Source organism: Strongylocentrotus purpuratus, unplaced genomic scaffold (assembly GCF_000002235.5).
Source record: "Strongylocentrotus purpuratus isolate Spur 01 unplaced genomic scaffold, Spur_5.0 spur5_scaffold_7, whole genome shotgun sequence".
In the NCBI taxonomy this organism is placed as follows: Eukaryota; Metazoa; Echinodermata; class Echinoidea; order Camarodonta; family Strongylocentrotidae; genus Strongylocentrotus; species Strongylocentrotus purpuratus.
In genome coordinates this window covers 28,771,787-28,790,420 of record NW_022145613.1, presented here as the reverse complement: position 1 = coordinate 28,790,420, position 18,634 = coordinate 28,771,787, and the positions used below count along the sequence as shown (strand labels likewise).

The 18,634-nt window shown below is 37.6% G+C and overlaps 1 protein-coding gene across 1 annotated transcript; it reads right to left on the bottom strand.

Annotated features, from left to right (window-relative positions):
* Window positions 1-20: 20 nt before the first annotated feature.
* LOC105440606 lies at window positions 21-14,398 on the bottom strand. Its single transcript, XM_030974815.1, has 4 exons — window positions 14,075-14,398; window positions 6,040-6,191; window positions 1,152-1,349; window positions 21-353 (listed from the first exon to the last, which is right to left on the bottom strand). Exons 1-4 carry the CDS (start codon window positions 14,148-14,150, stop codon window positions 120-122), a joined length of 660 nt encoding a protein of 219 aa, XP_030830675.1. The 5' UTR covers window positions 14,151-14,398; the 3' UTR covers window positions 21-119.
* Window positions 14,399-18,634: the final 4,236 nt, after the last annotated feature.

The following is an 18,634-nucleotide window of genomic DNA, read 5'->3' as shown; positions in this document are numbered from 1 at the left end:
CCAAGTCTCAAAGAAGTATTCCGTGACCGATGACATGACATATTGGTAGTTTCAATAAAATAATGATCGATTTACTTCAAATATTGCTTTGTAAGAACAAAGAAAAAGAAAAAAACGCGTCATCTCATATCAATTATCCATTCATCCGCGCGTTCAGTTTGTGTAACGGTCGTCACGGTGTTTAAAGTGGCGTAAAAGTAGCGGTAAATTTGTTCCCTTTCACATCGACTCGTTGTAGAATAGAGTAATTTGGTTGACGGGGTCGTAATATCACTGCAGTCAAGTTGGATAATCCGAGGGGTAGGTGTGATGCTGGTGACGGACACACTGCTCTTTGTTTTCCAGGGCGTTATCTGGAAAGAGACAAATTAAACATGATCGTAAGGAATCAACAACCAATCAGCATAATGGGGCTATTCGGACACAGCCGTGCACGCTTCGCCACTTATACACCGATTCCGGCCATTAATACACTTTCTTCTCCTCTTCTTTTTCGATCGTTTTCCACGATAATGGATGGTGTTATATGTCAAGTTGAATTTGTGTAAAATTTAAAATTCGTGTAGCTTGATTTTGTATAATTCTATATATTAATAGTTATAATTGTACTTATCATAAATGGGATCAGTAGATCTGTGATATTTTTGTATTTATGTAAAAATGCTATTGGTGATAATAGTATAATGTTAATATTATAATAATCATAATATTGTGCTCCGCGCTGAAATATTAGAGTGTCTAGGATAGTATGAAAGTGTAACCTATTTTCATCTCATGTGCTATCTTCCCGAAAAGGCCCGAAGAAGTTTCTAAATTGTTGCTATGATTTTCTCTCTATTGTAAATTTGACATTTCAACTCAAGTAGTTTTGTAAACTGCATTTTGGCACTATAACTAGAAGTTCGAATTTATTATCCCCTTGTTAATTGTCAGGTAAGAATGCTCCTTCAGGTTTGGATTTGAATAAATAAAATAAATTTGAAATCTGTTTTTAAGATTAAATTTAAATGACTAAACAATCTTTAAACGATTTTATTTATTTATTTATTTAGTCTTCTTTGAAATACAAGGTAGTCCCTTTATAGGGTCATATGGCCTGTTTTTCGACGGAGCCCTGTAAGCAAGTGACAAAGTACATGGTAATGATTTACCAGATAGATTTCCTTTAGACCTCCGTCCCCTTCGATGAACACGTCTAGATTAACGGCATGTTTTGTTACGACGAACGCCACCCTGCTTGGAGACGAAAGATAACTTGTTCTTACGACAGCAGTCATCACCCCGACGCCGCCCGCCAAAGATAAGTCATTGGGCGCGTAGATCGTCTCCTCCACTTCGAAAATATGGAGCTGAAAGAAAATAATATAATGAAATAAAAGAAGGTTCAGCAGGTTGGAGAGAAAAATGTGACCAAAATCTCATTATTTGTATGTCAGTTTGACAGAATATCATATTAGGATTGTCCCCTGAAAAGTTTTGCTCTTCAAATACCCTCCTATTGAATTCTAGCTTTGATTGAAAAATATCAGAAATGTGTATACCAAAGTGCCACGTGTTTATGCGGTCCCACATGATTGTGTTCAAGTATGCTTTTCAGCGAGGCCGAGTAAATTTCTTGCCAGTTGATGCTTCCAAGAATCTCACAGAAGACCCTGGTTTTTATGTACAAAATAATAACCTAATCCTCATAACCACAAAAGCACAAAGTTCGGCAATTACACTTGACTTTCGTATTTTATTATTACTATAATGCCTCTTTTGATTACGCTTCTGGTATAATAACGACTTTCAGACGAAGAGCGGGGTTGATTTCATTGAGTAATATAAACATTAATCGGCTGATTTTCAGGTCAGAACTAGCCCTAGTTCGTGTTTTAGGCCTTTAATGGTTTAACAACAATTGAATTTTCTCCCAGGGAGCCTAATATTTGATTTTTACACTTGACTTTATTTTTTTTTAATTATTACTTTAATGCCTCTTAATATGATTACGCTTCTGGTAAAGTGGGGTTCATTGAGTAATATAAACTTAATCGGCTGATTTTCAGGTCAGAACTAGACCTAATTCGTGTTTTAGGCCTATAATGATTTAAAAACAATTGAATTTTCTCCCAGGGGACCTAACAATTGATTGTTTATTTCTCCATTAAAAAAGCATAAAGGCGGTGAATTTTTTTTTATAATGCTCCGTCCTTGATGGTGAGAATATTCGATTTAATAGCTAATTCCTGCGAACAGTGGACTCAACCAAGCGTAATCAACTCTTAAACGAATTTGTCATGATTCTTGGAATTTCAATTTGTTACAAAGTATTAAAGAGCAGCAATGGCGAACGATTGTCGCAAAAATTAAACAATCGTTGCTTAGTTTGCTTTTCCTAAAAAATTACCATGAGACATCAAGCTTCATAGAGCTATGATCGACAAACATGACATTGTCTTGAAAACATCCAAAAAACATTACAACTAGAATGAATAAGAGATAATGCGATCAGTTTGACCATGTTATTCATCCAGTACCAAATACCCAAGCCAAACTCGAGCCAGATGCAAATAAAGGTAAACTTAAAGACATTTAATTTATGACATATTTTCTATTGTCATGATTGTATTCTCTACTTATTTCTTCTTTATATTTGTTTTAAATTTAAAATATGTACTCTAATGTTTCTACTTTTCTTTTGATAGTATTTCAGCAACGAATCGAGAGTTTTGGTAAACATATTGGTTGTATTATAGAAATAAATCCGGGGCATAAAGATAATTAAGATAATAACAATAACAATAATAATAATAATAATAATAATAATAATAATAATAATAATAATAATTACGATATTTTCTATTATAGCAACAACACCAATCCTCCCTCTCTCTCACATGGTGCATAAACACCAATGATAATAAATATAATAATGATTAGTATGATACTGCTGATATTACTACTACTACTTCTACTACTACTACTACTACTACTACCACTACAACTACTACTACTACTACTAGTAGTAGTAGTAGTAGTAGTACTACTACAACTGCTACTTCTGCTACTACTGCTACTACTAGGATGAAGAATATGACGAAGAAGGAGAAGGAGAAGTATCATTTAATTTTGCGCGATATTAGTGATTATATTCTCTATGATTGAGGCATACACATACACATTACATACTCCGTGGTAAGAAGTAATAAGCGAGGGGAAAGGAAGACAATGACAAGAGTGAGAGAGAGAGAGAGAGAGAGAGAGAGAGAGTGAGCGAGCGAAGGCCGGGTTCAAATTCAGTATTCGTTAAAGGTAAAGACCAGTATTGGAAACGCCCCAATTTCAAAATATGAAATGGAAGCTCTCATTACCAATCATGTGAAAGAATATGTTTTGACTATACATGATGATAAAAAATTTGCCAGGAAACCGCCTACTAATTCATATATTTGGTAAATTTGTTTCTCTCATGGTCTGTGAGAGATATAGGGTAGTCCCATGTACATCTTTCTGTGTATAGTGCTTGTAACTTTACGAAGAATAGGCCAAATTTCTTATCATTTTGATGATTCCAGAACCTTGCAGATGCTAGATGCTAGATGATCAACCTTTTCTGATCGATTCCACAACGTTTCTTTCACAATGCAATCGCATGACCATAACTGGTCTTTACCTTTAAATTATTAAACCCGGTGCTGATAATCAATTATCTGCCGTGTGATTGCAATATGACGCTTCATTAAAGAGAAGTTTCATTGATTTAAAAAAATAACTTTAATGTCATTATTGCAAAGGTGACACTTTGATTGGCCAAGGTTATCAAAAGCCAATGCTTGGAAACATTCGAAGTTATGATTATTAACAATTACAAAACGCTTAGATACAGCCCTGACATAGCACCTGAAAAGCTCTCCGGTCGCTGCTGAGATATGACGTCACATGTTGAACATGACGTGCACAAGCAGACGATGTCCCATGACATCTCACACAATTTCAGTGCCTGTTTTGTCATGTTTTCTTCAGTAATTTCTCTTACTTCAATGCTCTCAAGCGAAATGTTTAATCTATTGCCTCACTCTAAACCCCGTGCATGGTATTATTTTGATGAAAAATGCGAGGATTAACAAAAAAAAGGAATCCGTCGCTTGTAAACAAAATAAGACGCCATTGTATTTTCAGCTGCATACGCCGCGGCATGTTCGGCGTTTCAAGAGGGAACAAATGACGTCCATGCTACCATTCCGGAGGTTTTTTAATTTGAAAGTGTGGTTTCTTTGATTGTTCATTAACTCCTATCCTGTGTATTTACAAAAAAAAAATTAGTTATCAGAATGGGGGTCATATCCCTTTTTGAAAGGTGTAAAATTCCATTACAATTATATACACTAAACTCGTTATACTTTGAGAAATAAAAGCATTGCAATTATGTTCATTCTCTATGGGATGTCGTCTGCTTGGGCAGGATTGGTTCATATTGTGACGGCATTAAAACATCGTTATTTTCGGGCGAATCTCTCGCATATCCCAGATGCTATGGAGGTTGTTTTATTTGTATTTTTATAAATCACCCGATATGTAGTTAACCTAAAACTTGCATGATGGCCATCTGTCAGCATACCAGTTTCTAGTAATACGATATTTGCCATATTTGTGATTTTCTATGAACCCGCACTTTAAATAGTACCGGAGTGCCGTTTATTGTCATCAAATGTTGTTCACATAGCATTGTAGAGACGATGAACAAGTAAGAATAATAGTGCAATGTCGTTAGTCATGAGGATGTCAATTTTCTCAGCTTAATAATCGGAACAATAGAATCAATCGAGCAGAATCAACTGAAATGTATTAACAACAATTGAAACTTTTCCCTGGAAGCCTAACTTTGATTATTCTCCCCATTCAAATACCATTGTAAAGGCGGTAAAAAAAAATCATGATAATCATAATACTTCGTCGTTAATGGTGAAACAATTCCTCTGTATCTCTCTCAGTTAATCCCTGTCAACTGTTACGAATTTGTCATGAGTCCTGAAATTTCAATTTGTTACTGCATGAAAATATTAAAGAGCAGCAATGGCGAACGATTGTCGCAAAAATTCAACGATCGCTACTTGGTCTGCTTTTCCATGGTAATGATCTTATTTTTTTTTTTACTTCAAATGACTCAAATTTTAATCAAAATCAAACAGACATCTGAAGTTATTAGAAGCTTACTATTTGCTTCATGTTGTTGAAAATCATAATATTCCCTATAACAAAATCCAATATTTCCTGATTCGTTCTCATTATAATAGCCCAGCGATCACGTCAATCACTTACATCAGGCAACCAGACAGATCATTATGCCCGAGGGTCATAGACAACAGAAAGTAATCATTTGGAATTATGCAAATTTTGTTTTAATTCATCAAATTTATAAACAAATTGTAAACAAGTAAATAAAGTGGAAAACCTCCTAAAAATCCAAGGCTTATCAATTATCATAAATTTGTGCTGGAAAGAGTCACAGTTTTTTTAATGATATCCTGGCAAAAAGTATACACCGAATGGCACGAATTCAATGTGAAAAATTTGTCCGCTCAAGCGCGGAACGCGCCTCTAAATATTTTTCTCACAAAGTGCCCCCCCCCCCCCCCATCGCCGCCGGCTGGATCCGCCCCCGGGTATGCCCCTTAGGTTTTACGGACCGGTTGATGCCCTCCTATACCTGCGAGTGGCCCCGGTCACATCCGATAGATGAGAGACTTTAGTTTGTTCAAATGTTTCGAAAATGATCATTTGATAATAAATAACCATAGGAAAGGAAAGCAAGGAGAGGGGAGAGAGAGAGAGAGAGAGAGAGATAGAAAGAAAGAAAGAAAGAAAGAAAGAGATATGGAGACGAGAGGGAATCAGAGGAAAGGACTGAAAGGAAGAGTGAGGGGAAGAAGAGAGTTGGAGAGAGACAGAGACAGAGAATGATGGCGGAATAGAGAGAGGGGAGGGAGGAAGGACGCTGAGCAAGGTAGAGAGAGAGAGAGAGAGAGAAAGGAGAGAATCTATAAAACCCAATCACACCTGATGTTTCTCCCCTGCTTCATTGCTAGCTTGTCCATGGCATATCGTCAGTGGTTGTTCTCTCTCATCGTAGTACGCCGTCGTGGTCGTCGTCGTCGTCGAATTTCGGTCGAAATCGGTATCGCACTGGAGTGTCTCAACGCCAAGATAAGCTACAAATGAAATATACCAAAGGGAATAAGTTTTTAAAAAAAACAGTTTTTAAATCGCTATTAGGAAATGTTATTAATCGCAGAAACCGTTTTTTTTTTCTTGTTCTAAATCAGAAGCCTTCACGAAAGTATCTTTATTTTTACTAATATATAGCTCAGTGGAAGTCAGGCGCGTACGCAGGGGGGGGTTTAGGGGGTTAAACCCCCCCTTTGGAAATTTTTTGTGTGTAAACCCCCCTAAAAAAAACCTAAAACCCCCCCCCCTTTTGGATTTTTTTTTTTTTTTTTTTTTTTTTTTTTTTAATTATTAAAAAAAAAAAAAAAAAAAAAAAAATTACTCCCATGGCCGACCTAAAAAAGGTGACCTTACCCCCCCCCCAACGGAGCAAAATGTCAAATTTCCAAATTTCGAGACCAAAAAAAAAAAAAAAAGTGTCCTCTTACCCCCCCCCCCCCCCCCCCCCCCCCCCCCCGCTTATTCAGCGGCTGGCTGAGTCGTTGCGAAATTTTCGGACCGATTTATAAATGTTAAAACCCCCCCCTTGAAAAAATCCTGCGTACGCGCCTGGTGGAAGTATACATGTTTCGTACAAACTACAACTATTTGCAGTAGTATTTCAATTAGATGTGTTGATGACTTTTGTCTGAATCGGTTCATTTCAATATTGAGTCCAAACAAAAATGTCAAAAGTATTTTTTAAAAACTGTCGTAGGATTTTAATTATGAGCGTATGATATCTTGAGCTTAAAATATGCCGGAATACCGAAATGTAATTAAATCGTAGTACTGGGTGTTAGTTTTATGTGTATCCTTTTAATTGTCTTTCAATAACCCCTCTTCTTTTATTGTACACCATTGAGTTGAAAATAGAATGAGTTTTGATTTTGATGAGTTTCCATACGTCACGTTCTCGCGTGTTAAGTAGTAATTCTGGTTATTTGATGTGTAGCTTTTTAATGTAAGATTTTCACTATCCCGTTTTCTTCTCGTGTGTACATAATGGAGTTCAATATAATTCGAGTTCGATTTTGCAAAGTTTGTGTACGTCGTCTTTATCTTATGTTCTCGTGTATGAATTGCATAAATTGAAACATGCATACTATGCCTCTAATGTAGTTATGTACGTAGCATGGTTATAGTGATTGAAGAACAATGATGTTTTAAGGGGGAGGTCACATATATAAAAGAGAGAAGAAATTTAAAACACCAAAACCATAGATTGAGAGATTGAGGGGTTGGTGGCGTAGGAGTCCATAATAGCAGTGTCTTAATACATTTCATTTAACCCATAGCAACCATTTACCATGACGCGGTCATAATAATTGATGATTTCATTTAAATTTGCTTTGATCGACATTGGCGTATCCAGGATTCTCTGGCGAGCGGGAATGGGGGGGGGGGGTACAAGGGGGTACATGAAGGCGGGGGGGGAATGTAAGAGAGGAAGGGTAGGGAAACACGGGAGAACTATTATATAAAGGGGGCACCAGATACTGCGATGCCCCTTTTCCGAAAAATAAATATTCGTGGACAAGAGAAAAGAGTGTCTTTTGGGAGTCCAAGGTAGCCGGTGGGGGGGGGGGGGGGGTTGCCCTCTGTCCCGCTGATCACGGTATGTATGTAAATAAAAGCCATTGTGTATTTGCTGTAGGTCAGAAGTTATGCAAACTTAGACCATCGAAAAGTTTGTATTCATTTCACGTAGAAACCGTTTCAAGCAAACGATACAGCAAACTCTGGACTTTACTCCTTAAGCTATAGATATTAATTTTATCCTTCTCCAATAAACAAATATTGCTGCCGTAGGGAGAATGTAGGTTTTCGATGCATGGTATTGGTATATAACTTTCATGCATAAAAGTAATATGCATCCATTTGTGATTGATTGATGCAGAATCATTCTTGGTATTCAAACGAGAAAACAAAAACAAAAACCGAATTACGTTAGAATTTGTCCACTTATAATTGTAAATATATCACAAAATGAATGCGAATCATCACACCCATTTACATTAAACAGAAACTACCAAACGATTTAGAAATGTGTACATGATACAAGAGAAAAGATTACGTGGATGTACTTTGTACGATACTTCAAAAGGGCAGTGGAGTGACCACATTTTAAAAATGGCAGCCTTTGTCATGATGCGTTGTACAGCCCTGCGTTCAGTGGCGTAGCGTGGGCTCAGGCTGGGTCCATCTTGCAACATTCAAGTTGTTGGATCGGCCCTTTTAAACGGTAAAAATTGCACTTTGTTTTTTAGAGTGAAGAGACTGGCAAGAGAGAAGAAACTGAATTGTTGTGCGCTGTTGTGGGAGTAATCGTTATGAGGGGCTGGAGGAGGGGGGGGGGGGGGGGGGCTACAATTATTGTTGGTCATGTCGACAGAGCGGGGGGGGGGGGTGTGGATGTTTACAACCCAAAGCAAGAAGAACATTTCGCCAGGCCAAAACTTTGGATTCTAATGAGGGAGCGAGGCGAACGAAGGAGACACAACCAGAGAGAGCTTTCACATCGACAAGTTCGTATATAGATGCAACTCATCATTGGCGTAGATACAGGAGGTATAGGGAGACATAATCCCCCCCCCCCCTCCATTTAATGCCGAAGAAAAAAGGAAAATAGGAAGAAGAAAAAAGGGAGAGGAAGGGGGAAAGACTATTGTGATAAGGACGAGGAAGGGAGACAAAAGGATCCCCTCGCACACCCCTCCACTGATGTTCCGTATGCAAGCGGTACCCCCCTCCCCCCCCCCCCCCCACATCCCCCCTTCCATGCCGGGTGCTGAGTCTCCTCAATGGCGACTGTTCGGATGCCATTCACTCTCGGGATGATATGACGATGATTTTGTTTGAATTTTACAGAATTGAAGGCAGCCATTCTGAAGGACGTTATCAAACATAAACATATTTAGCAAATATTTGCATCACGTTGGGATGGAACTATACAATTTGAGCATTATCATATACAGCTTATATGAGTGTAGTTATGACTCTATTAACGTGCATGGGAAAGTTTCTTCTTTTCAGAATGCTTAAAGGGAATCAAATGTTGTAATAGGCTCATGTGTGTGAAAGCAGAAAAATAATATAAACCGAATGGCAAGAGTTTAAAATAAATCGGACCAATAATAAGAAATTTATGATTTGTTTTTAAATATGAAATCACTAAGTCTACGCGAATCTCAAATTGTAAATTTGGTCCTTGGATTGTATTCAAGTATATTCCTCAGTGAGGTGCCCGCATTTGTGTAAGTCTTATCTAGTATGTTGATTGCGAAATAATTTTTACCATATTGTTAAAAACATTTGCGGAAACAGCTGGAAATTGATTTTTATGTCATGTGAATTGAACATTAAAATTTTCTTTTTTTTCCAAAGTTCAAAATTAAATATCAAATTTTGCCCGTACGTACTTGTGTACCTAGCAATTGACGAGGGCCAAAGTGATGCAAAGTGAATCTTCTTTTGGTGAATTTGGGATAGGATGGACGCGAAGCTTTTTATATCTTAAAAGGGTTCCGTGGCTAAAAAACACCAACAAAAACAGTGATCTAGACTGGTGCCCCCCCCCCCCTCCCCCTCCACCTATGACTTAGCCTACCTTATGTCAGACTGCGTATAATCATGATGGTAGCTTACTCATGGTGTTTGCGGGCGGCATGATTGATCCATGGCGGATTTTATGGAAGTGGGTACTTCTTAGGTTGATGGTTATTATGAAAAAAGAGCATATATACAAAACATATATATATAATTATATCATGTTTCATGTTATATAAGAAATTACATTGAATAGCGTGAATGGTAATAGGAACATATTTGTTATTGTTATGCATTCCTTTTTCCGTTTGTTAGCAAAAAGGGTAATAATAAAAAATAATAACAATAATATTTCCGAATTCTATGCAATCGTACATTTTCAATATTGTTGTAAGTCCGTTTATTTTCTTGTGTGATTCCATGTACAAAAGGATTCGAATCCGCGTTTCTACATGACTACGTCATTGTAAATTTGCTACTGTGTCTTATCTTTGTGTGTATATTATTTTCTATGTATATTGTTCATGTGTTATGCCAACAACTGAATTTCCAAATGGACCAATACAATTAATCTGTATCTGAATCTGAACACAATTGTTAATTCTGGAAGAAAATAATCTACGTAAACATGATAAGACAATGTGCATACCCGCGTGTGCGTCATTTATTGATTGTGCATACTCAATAATGACAACATAAAATGTACATGCATTTGAACTTGATTTCAATAGGAAAACAAACATGCATGAGGATAGTAAATATGCTCTGAAGTTCATACTATACACAGTATGTGAGAAAGTGTTGTATGTAGATAATGTACGTGTGTGGGTTTAATTAAGAATAAGTTTGGGCTAAAGCAAGTGTATCCATGTTGATATGAAAGGGAAAGGTGGAGTGAACTGAAAAGGACAGAAATGAAATGTAATGAAATGGAATAGAAATTTAGGAAAGAAATGAAATGAAATGAAATGGAATAGAAATTTAAGAAAGAAATGAAATGAAATGAAATGTAATAGAAATTTAGGAAAGAAATTAAATGAAATAAAATGGAATAGAAATTTAGGAAAGAAATGAAATGAAATTAAATGGAATAGAAATTTAGGAAAGAAATGAAGTGAAATGAAATGAAATGGAATAGAAATTTAGGAAAGAAATGAAATGAAATGAAATGAAATGGAATAGAAATTTAGGAAAGAAATGAAATGAAATGAAATGAAATGGAATAGAAATTTAGGAAAGAAATGAAATGAAATGAAATGAAATGGAATAGAAATTTAGGAAAGAAATGAAATGAAATGAAATGAAATGGAATAGAAATTTAGGAAAGAAATGAAATGAAATGAAATGAAATGGAATAGAAATTTAGGAAAGAAATGAAATGAAATGTAATAGAATAGAAATTTAGGAAAGAAATGAAATGAAATGGAATAGAAATTTAGGAAAGAAATGAAATGAAATGAAATGAAATGGAATAGAACTTTAGGAAAGAAATTAAATTAGATTAAATGAAATGAAAAGAAATGAATTGAAATGGACTGAAATGACATGAAAATGAAAGAAAAAAATTGAACGGAATGGAATGGAATTTAATGAAATGACATGAAAATGAAAGAAAAAAATTGAACGGAATGGAATGGAATTTAATGAAATGATGTTCATGGCACGAGATCAAATGAAATCCCTTTAAATATTAGCATTCACCACCATAGGCTGATATATCATATTTAATCTTCATTGATGCGTACGAAGTATTATCCACAAACTAGATACAGACATTCATTAAAGGTAAAGAGCCGTTCAAGAATGACTTGCTTTCAATGAGAAAGTCATGATTTATTCCTTTTTTGTAAATCACATTAATCTGTTTGACTGATGTTTCTTCTTGTATTGAATATACAATCTTTGTTCATGGTCTTTTTTTCCTTGAGTAATCCACAATAATACGAGCACTGCTTTTTATTGGATTTCTCAATTTCCTTTAAATACTACTTAATTAAAAAATATTATGTTTAAATATAAATTGTATCTTAAAATGGGTGTTTTACTTATCGACATTTACTATGCAATAATTACAAATAAACGTTTTCATTTTTTGTCACATTGCACATGATAATTGATATCAACTAGTTTTTCATGTTTTTATTGAGTTTTGGAAATAAAATTATTCGAATTGAAAGTTGAAAATAAATAGAGTCACAAGTACTTCACGTGTGACTCACAAGTACTTCACGCATGAGCTGTATGATAATGCGCAAATTGTATAGTTCCATCACACTTCACCAGATACAAATATGTTCTGAATAAATTATGATTGTGTTTAAAACGTCCTTGATAATATCATGTAATTATTTGATCACAATCCTTCACTGAATAGGGACTCTGGCTTGTCATTGTAACCGTATCTTCGCTCCAATGATCGCGAGGCTGCCTATAATTATATAGCAGACATCAATAAACTGTGTGAATAACCAATTGGCTTGATGGACGAAAGCTTGCCCACTAAAATAATGTTATAGGGTTGGTAGGAGTTTAAAGTACATGCTACCTTGTCAACTATTTATGTTAGTAGCTATTGGGTAGGCCTTATTGTGCCTTGACTAAACTTTACAAACTATTACATAAAACATGTCCTTATTGAATAAGTTGGATTTGATAGACAAGATATACTCAGTCTGTTGTTTGAAACTTTTAACAGAATGGCGCCCTTCCAACTAATATAATTAGAGCATGCATGGAGCTCCTCACATTTTGGTATTGATATGTTCATATTGATTTAGAATATGTCCTATGCTGTGAGAAAAAACTATATATTCAACCTTGAAACTTTCGCTATCAACACAATAGCCAACGCTATTTTCCCAGCTATATATCTACAGGCAGAACAAAAATGTATTTGATAATATCAAGAAACGCTGTTTTATGGCTGTTACTTCATCAATCCAGAAGTTATTATTACTATTACTTTTACTATCATTAAACTTAAACTATCAATTTTGAGAGCGTATAAACGAACAACTTTAGAACTACTCTAATTTTTCAACTCAGTTTGTTAAAATTTTGAATTCACTAAACCAAGGACCCCAATTTTGACACGGAGTGGCCTTTTCCGACTTAAACACAATCCTTGCTTTAGCTCATTATAAACCTTTAGGTCAGTCAGGAACCCCATGACTTTTACAAGCCGATCGCCTGTCTGATTATCAAGATATTTCTGGTTGGAAATCGAAATTTCAAAAAACGTTTTCCTTATGGTTTTTATAACACTGCGGTCTATTGGGGGAAATGAGTATGGTAAAACCAGTCATTCAAAGATTTTTTTACATTTTTGAGGCACTTCATTTTTTAAATAAAATCTCCGAGTACCATTACGATGAAGATACTCTTTTCATCTTTATGTATATTATACTGATCCTATTTAAAATTAATCACTTAAAGAAAAGGAATAATCGAGTGTCTTTTCTTCCACGATCATTGATACTGATGTTTTACCTTGTTAAAATAATAAGAATAGTTATGGTAAGATAATGTGATTGTAAAGCCACTGTAACAAGGATATTTACGATCAATAAACGGTAAGAGTCAGTTTCTCTGACAGGTTTAATACTCAATATGAAATCAAATCGTGTTTCATCGGTTGTAAAGGTTTTTTCACATAATAGTATAATCTTTCATGAGCAGTTTCGAGCAAACCATCTCCTTATATTTTAGCTCACGTGTTCCCCCAAATTCTTTCCCCACGCGCTCACTCTTCCGATTGGGGAGAGAGAGGGGGGGGGGGGGAGAATGAGGTAAAGAACATTTATATAATTATGCTTGACTTTCACTTCATGTGCTGTAGAGATTCAAATTCAAAATTAATGCAACAGAATCCACAAGTCTACACTACATTCAACATGTTCACTATACAGATAGAATTAAAATCAGTTATCAATAAATACGTTATTGAAGTTAATCGAGTTGCAAATGTCAGTTTCAAAAGTGGATACAGACCGACAAAGGAGTGAAAAAATACAAATTTATTTTAGAAAAATCATCAAGTACATGTTTATAAATAATCAATATGCATTTACAAAAGAAGCAAATACTGTATAGTTTAGGATCATCATCCATGTCTTAGTACTGATAGAGGTGACACAAATTTAATTTCTAGGCTATCATAATCATCATTCTGCGTTATTATTATAAAGACTTATCACATTCGCAAATATTCTTAAATGAGAGCACTGTATCATGAAATGGGTTTTCCCGTCTGTTCTTTACGGGATGAACACCGCATTGTCACATAAAATTCTGTTTCTATTTCTAATTTCGATGATTAATGCTTGTTTCGTATACTTACAACTTGAAGCAAACCTGGCAATGGTTAAGATTGACGTGCACATGCAGCATGCATACAGCCCCAGCGGTGACAACATGTTGCTTCTTCGATTACAATACCAGTTCCAAACTTTTATCGGATACCAGCTGAATGTTGTCTAATATCAAATATATTTATGTATCTATGAGACGATAGAATACAACCAGACGTGTTGTTGCTGTTGGTTTAGTGGTAGATATACTCGTATCCTCGCCTGCGACGTTCGGTGATATTAATTGCTTGTGGTGAATGCGGGTATTCACTTTAATCCGTTGGTTGTGCGGTGTATACCGATATATGAATAGCATAAATAACATATTTATATCTCGTGCAGCTCACCTTGGCACTTTATTAAACGAATCGTTGAAGCGTGAATCCAGGAACTGACTGCGTGGCAATCCGGGGGGGGGGGGGGGGGGGGGGCTTGTCGAGGGGCCGGCTTAGGGGTTTTGTTGTTATTCTCTAAATGTACGTCGCTTATATTCCTTTAAACCCAAGACTATAGGCCATTTTCGTAATGTAACCAAATTTAATATATACAAGTACCTCAATACAAATAAACAAGATCAAAAGGGGTGGTACGGATCGAAGGGATCCTTTCATCCTCATTTCTCGTCCTTTCCTCCTTTCCCGGCCCCCCCACTCAGAGGTCGGAATGACCGCATGCGTGTTGCCAAAATGTCCGGTAAAGGGGTACTTTTCGTGCGACAAAGTCCGGCCCGAGAATTGTAAAAAAAGGGGTGTATTTGACTTTTCACCCGGAGATTTCTTTAAAAAGGGGGTGTTTTTCTTTTTTCTCTTATCTCTTTGGACTCCTGAGAAATTATTCCGAATTTAAGGGGGTATATTGAACATTTGTCCTGATTTAGGGGGGTCTCCAAGGCAGGAAAAGCCCGCGAAAAGCCCGCGAAAGGGGGGTTCGGAAATGTTGGCAGTCCTCAGATAGGGGGTGCTTTCAAAAAGAGGGTACGAGCATATGCGTACCCTAAATAACACTGAGTGGGGGGGCCGGGCCTCCTTTTCTCTCTTTTAATCTCCCAGTTTTTCTTTTCGTTCCTTTTCTCCATTTGATGGGGAGTGTTACATGCCCCATGCCCCCCCCCCCGGTCATGCACTATATGTAGCTGTACGCATCTACCAGTACTGATATGGCAATCTAACCCTTGTAATAAATGAAAGCAAAATGATAATAATAATAATAATAATAATAATAATAATAATAACAATATTTATAAAGCGCAACATATCCATCTCTAGAGATGCTCAAGGCGCAAACAAATAATTTAAATCAATATTCAACATACTTAAGATTAACAAATTTTAAATGTTAACTTGCATTAGATCATACAAGTTCATGGTGCCAAGGTACATACAATGTGGCACAATGTTATTGTTTGTTTTGCATGCATTGTATAAAAAGAACATTGAAATTTAACAATATGCATTGAGCATCAGGTGAGTTTTAAGCCCAGTTTTGAAAGTAGAGAGTGTTGGCCGTCTGAATAGAGAAAAGTAACTTATTCCACAAAGAAGGAGCTGCTGATGCAAATGCTCTATCCCCCCAATTTCGTTTGGTACGTATTTCTTTAAGTCTAATATTATGTGATGAACGTAAACCAGAACGACCTGCGGAGTGGGGTGATAGAAGGGATGAAATATATATATATATAATATACACAGAATGGCGAAAGTTTGACAAGAATCGAACCAATAGTAAGAACGCGTTGAATGTGTGAAATATGATATCACTAGTTCTACGCGAATCTCAAATTGAAAGTTTGGTCAGTGGATTGTGACGTACTCGCTCTTCACGGATAAATCCCGTTTATCGTATACATTTTTTTTGGATTTTGTAATGCCCTTCTCCCTTGGGGCACTGCTCAAAATATATTACGGATATCATATAGGTCCTCTAAAGAGAATAGAACCTCCTCAGTCATATATTTTATTTGTATTCTAGTCATTCTGTGTGTTGAAACAAGCTGCCCGCCACTACATGACAGCTAGAGACATTACCGATATAAATGTTGTTGTAGGTAACAAACTATACACCGTGGACTCATGACAATGCTTGGGGTCCATTTTCTGTCGGCAGTTTCATGATTAAATCGTAATTAGGGGCCAACCGAAGGGCTCATTGTCGTGCTTGAATAATGCAGTGATCATTACAACTGCTACACTTTATATTGATCTCATTATAAAGAAGTAAGTATACACAACTTAATTTTAAAATGGAAGCTTTCCAGTAGATATTTTGAATGCTCATCAGGTGTGACGTGTGAATCATGCAAAGCTTATTACATGCCGTCTGTGACATGGAAGTTGCTGAATTATAATATCTCACCTGTCTTCATTTTCAAGCACTTACCACTATCGGTTTCGAAAAGTTTACTTTAGAAACGGAAGGGGTACGTTGCAGCTGTTCAATTACAGTGGCTAGGGTGTGGCCTACAAAAGCACATTTAGGTGTACATTGAGAACAGTACACACAAAAGAAATGTCACCGTACTGAGTGAAACAAAGTTGTATCAAACATCATATTATAATGATCACTGTTTTTTTTTCATAACTGTTTAATGACAGCCAATTTCTTTTTAAAGTGAGGTCCACCCCAAGATAAAATTATGGGTGTGCAGACGTGGGCTCTTGGAGCAGCAGCAGATAGAAAGAAAATCCACGCTTTCGAAATGTAGTGTTGGAGGAGGATGCTGAGGATATCCTGGAAGGTTCATAAATCAAATGATTTTGTCGAGAACCAAATGAAGCGAGGTCACCATATGCCAGAAGATACATTGTTGGTCATATAATGGTGGAATATTTTTTTTAAACCTCAATTTACCGCCATGATCACCTCAACCTCCACCCATACCATTCTGTCGCTTGCAACATCCAACATCTCAACAACCAGCCATACTATCATCTCTCTTACAACATCTGTATGTTCAACTACCACCCTCACACTAATTCTACCACTACTTGAACACCTAACTACCATCTATACTACCATTGTTATAATTTGCCGTCTCAGATATCATCCCTTCAACAGCCTCCTCTGTCTCACTTTCCACCCATACCACATACCAGGCGCGTACGCAGGGGAGGGGGGGGGGTTGAACCCCCCCCCTTGGTATCTTTTATGTGTGTATTTTGGAGGAACCCCCCCCCCCTTTACCACCTCAGCTACCATCTATACCACCATCTCTCTTACAACATGTGTGTGCTCATCTGCCACCCCCTTCCACCCCCTGTACCACAGCCTCTACCACCTCAGATACCATCTATACCATCATCTCTCTTACAATCTGTGTGTGCTCAACTGCCACCCTTCCACCCCCTGTACCACAGCCTCCACCACCTCAGATACCATCCATACCATCATCTCTCTTACAACCTGTGTGTGCTCATCTGCCACCCCCTTCCACCCCCTGTACCACAGCCTCTACCACCTCAGCTACCATCTATACCATCATCTCTCTTACAACCTGTGTGTGCTCATCTGCCACCCCCTTCCACCCCCTGTACCACAGCCTCTACCACCTCAGATACCATCCATACCATCATCTCTCTTACAACCCGTGTGTGCTCATCTGCCACCCCCTTCCACCACCTCAGCTACCATCCATACCATCATCTCTCTTACAACCCGTGTGTGCTCAACTGCCACCCCTTCCACCAAATGTACCACAGCCTCTACCACCTCAGCTACCATCCATACCATCATCTCTCTTACAACCTGTGTGTGCTCAACTGCCATCCCCTTCCACCCCCTGTACCACAGCCTCTACCACCTCAGCTACCATCTATACCAGCATCTCTCTGACAACCTGTGTGTGTTCAACTGCCACCCCTTCCACCCCCTGTACCACAGCCTCTACCACCTCAGCTACCATCTATACCATCATCTCTCTTAAAACCTGTGTGTGCTCATCTGCCACCCCCTTCCACCCCCTGTACCACAGCCTCTACCACCCCAGCTACCATCCATACCATCATCTCTCTTACAATCTGTGTGTGCTCAACTGCCACCCCTTTCACCAACTGTACCACACAGCCTTTACCACCTCAGCTACCATCCATACCATCATCTCTCTTACAACCTGTGTGTGCTCAACTGCCATCCCCTCCCATCATCTCTCTTACAACCTGTGTGTGCTCAACTGCCACCCCCTTCCACCACCTCAGCTACCATCCATACCATCATCTCTCTTACAACCCGTGTGTGCTCATCTGCCACCCCCTTCCACCACCTCAGCTACCATCCATACCATCATCTCTCTTACAACCCGTGTGTGCTCAAAAGCCACCCCTTCCACCAAATGTACCACAGCCTCTACCACCTCAGCTACCATCCATACCATCATCTCTCTTACAACCTGTGTGTGCTCAACTGCCATCCCCTTCCACCCCCTGTACCACAGCCTCTACCACCTCAGCTACCATCTATACCAGCATCTCTCTGACAACCTGTGTGTGTTCAACTGCCACCCCTTCCACCCCCTGTACCACAGCCTCTACCACCTCAGCTACCATCTATACCATCAT

Bases quoted from the DNA above. Each gene is read 5' to 3' on its own strand.
- LOC105440606 (XM_030974815.1), bottom strand. From the start codon at position 14,150: ATGTTGTCACCGCTGGGGCTGTATGCATGCTGCATGTGCACGTCAATC. The intron at 6,192-14,074 runs GTAAGTATACGA...TTTCATTTGTAG, and splicing joins TGCCAGGTTTGCTTCAAGTT to CTTATCTTGGCGTTGAGACA. The intron at 1,350-6,039 runs GTGTGATTGGGT...ATTTTCTTTCAG, and splicing joins AAGCAGGGGAGAAACATCAG to CTCCATATTTTCGAAGTGGA.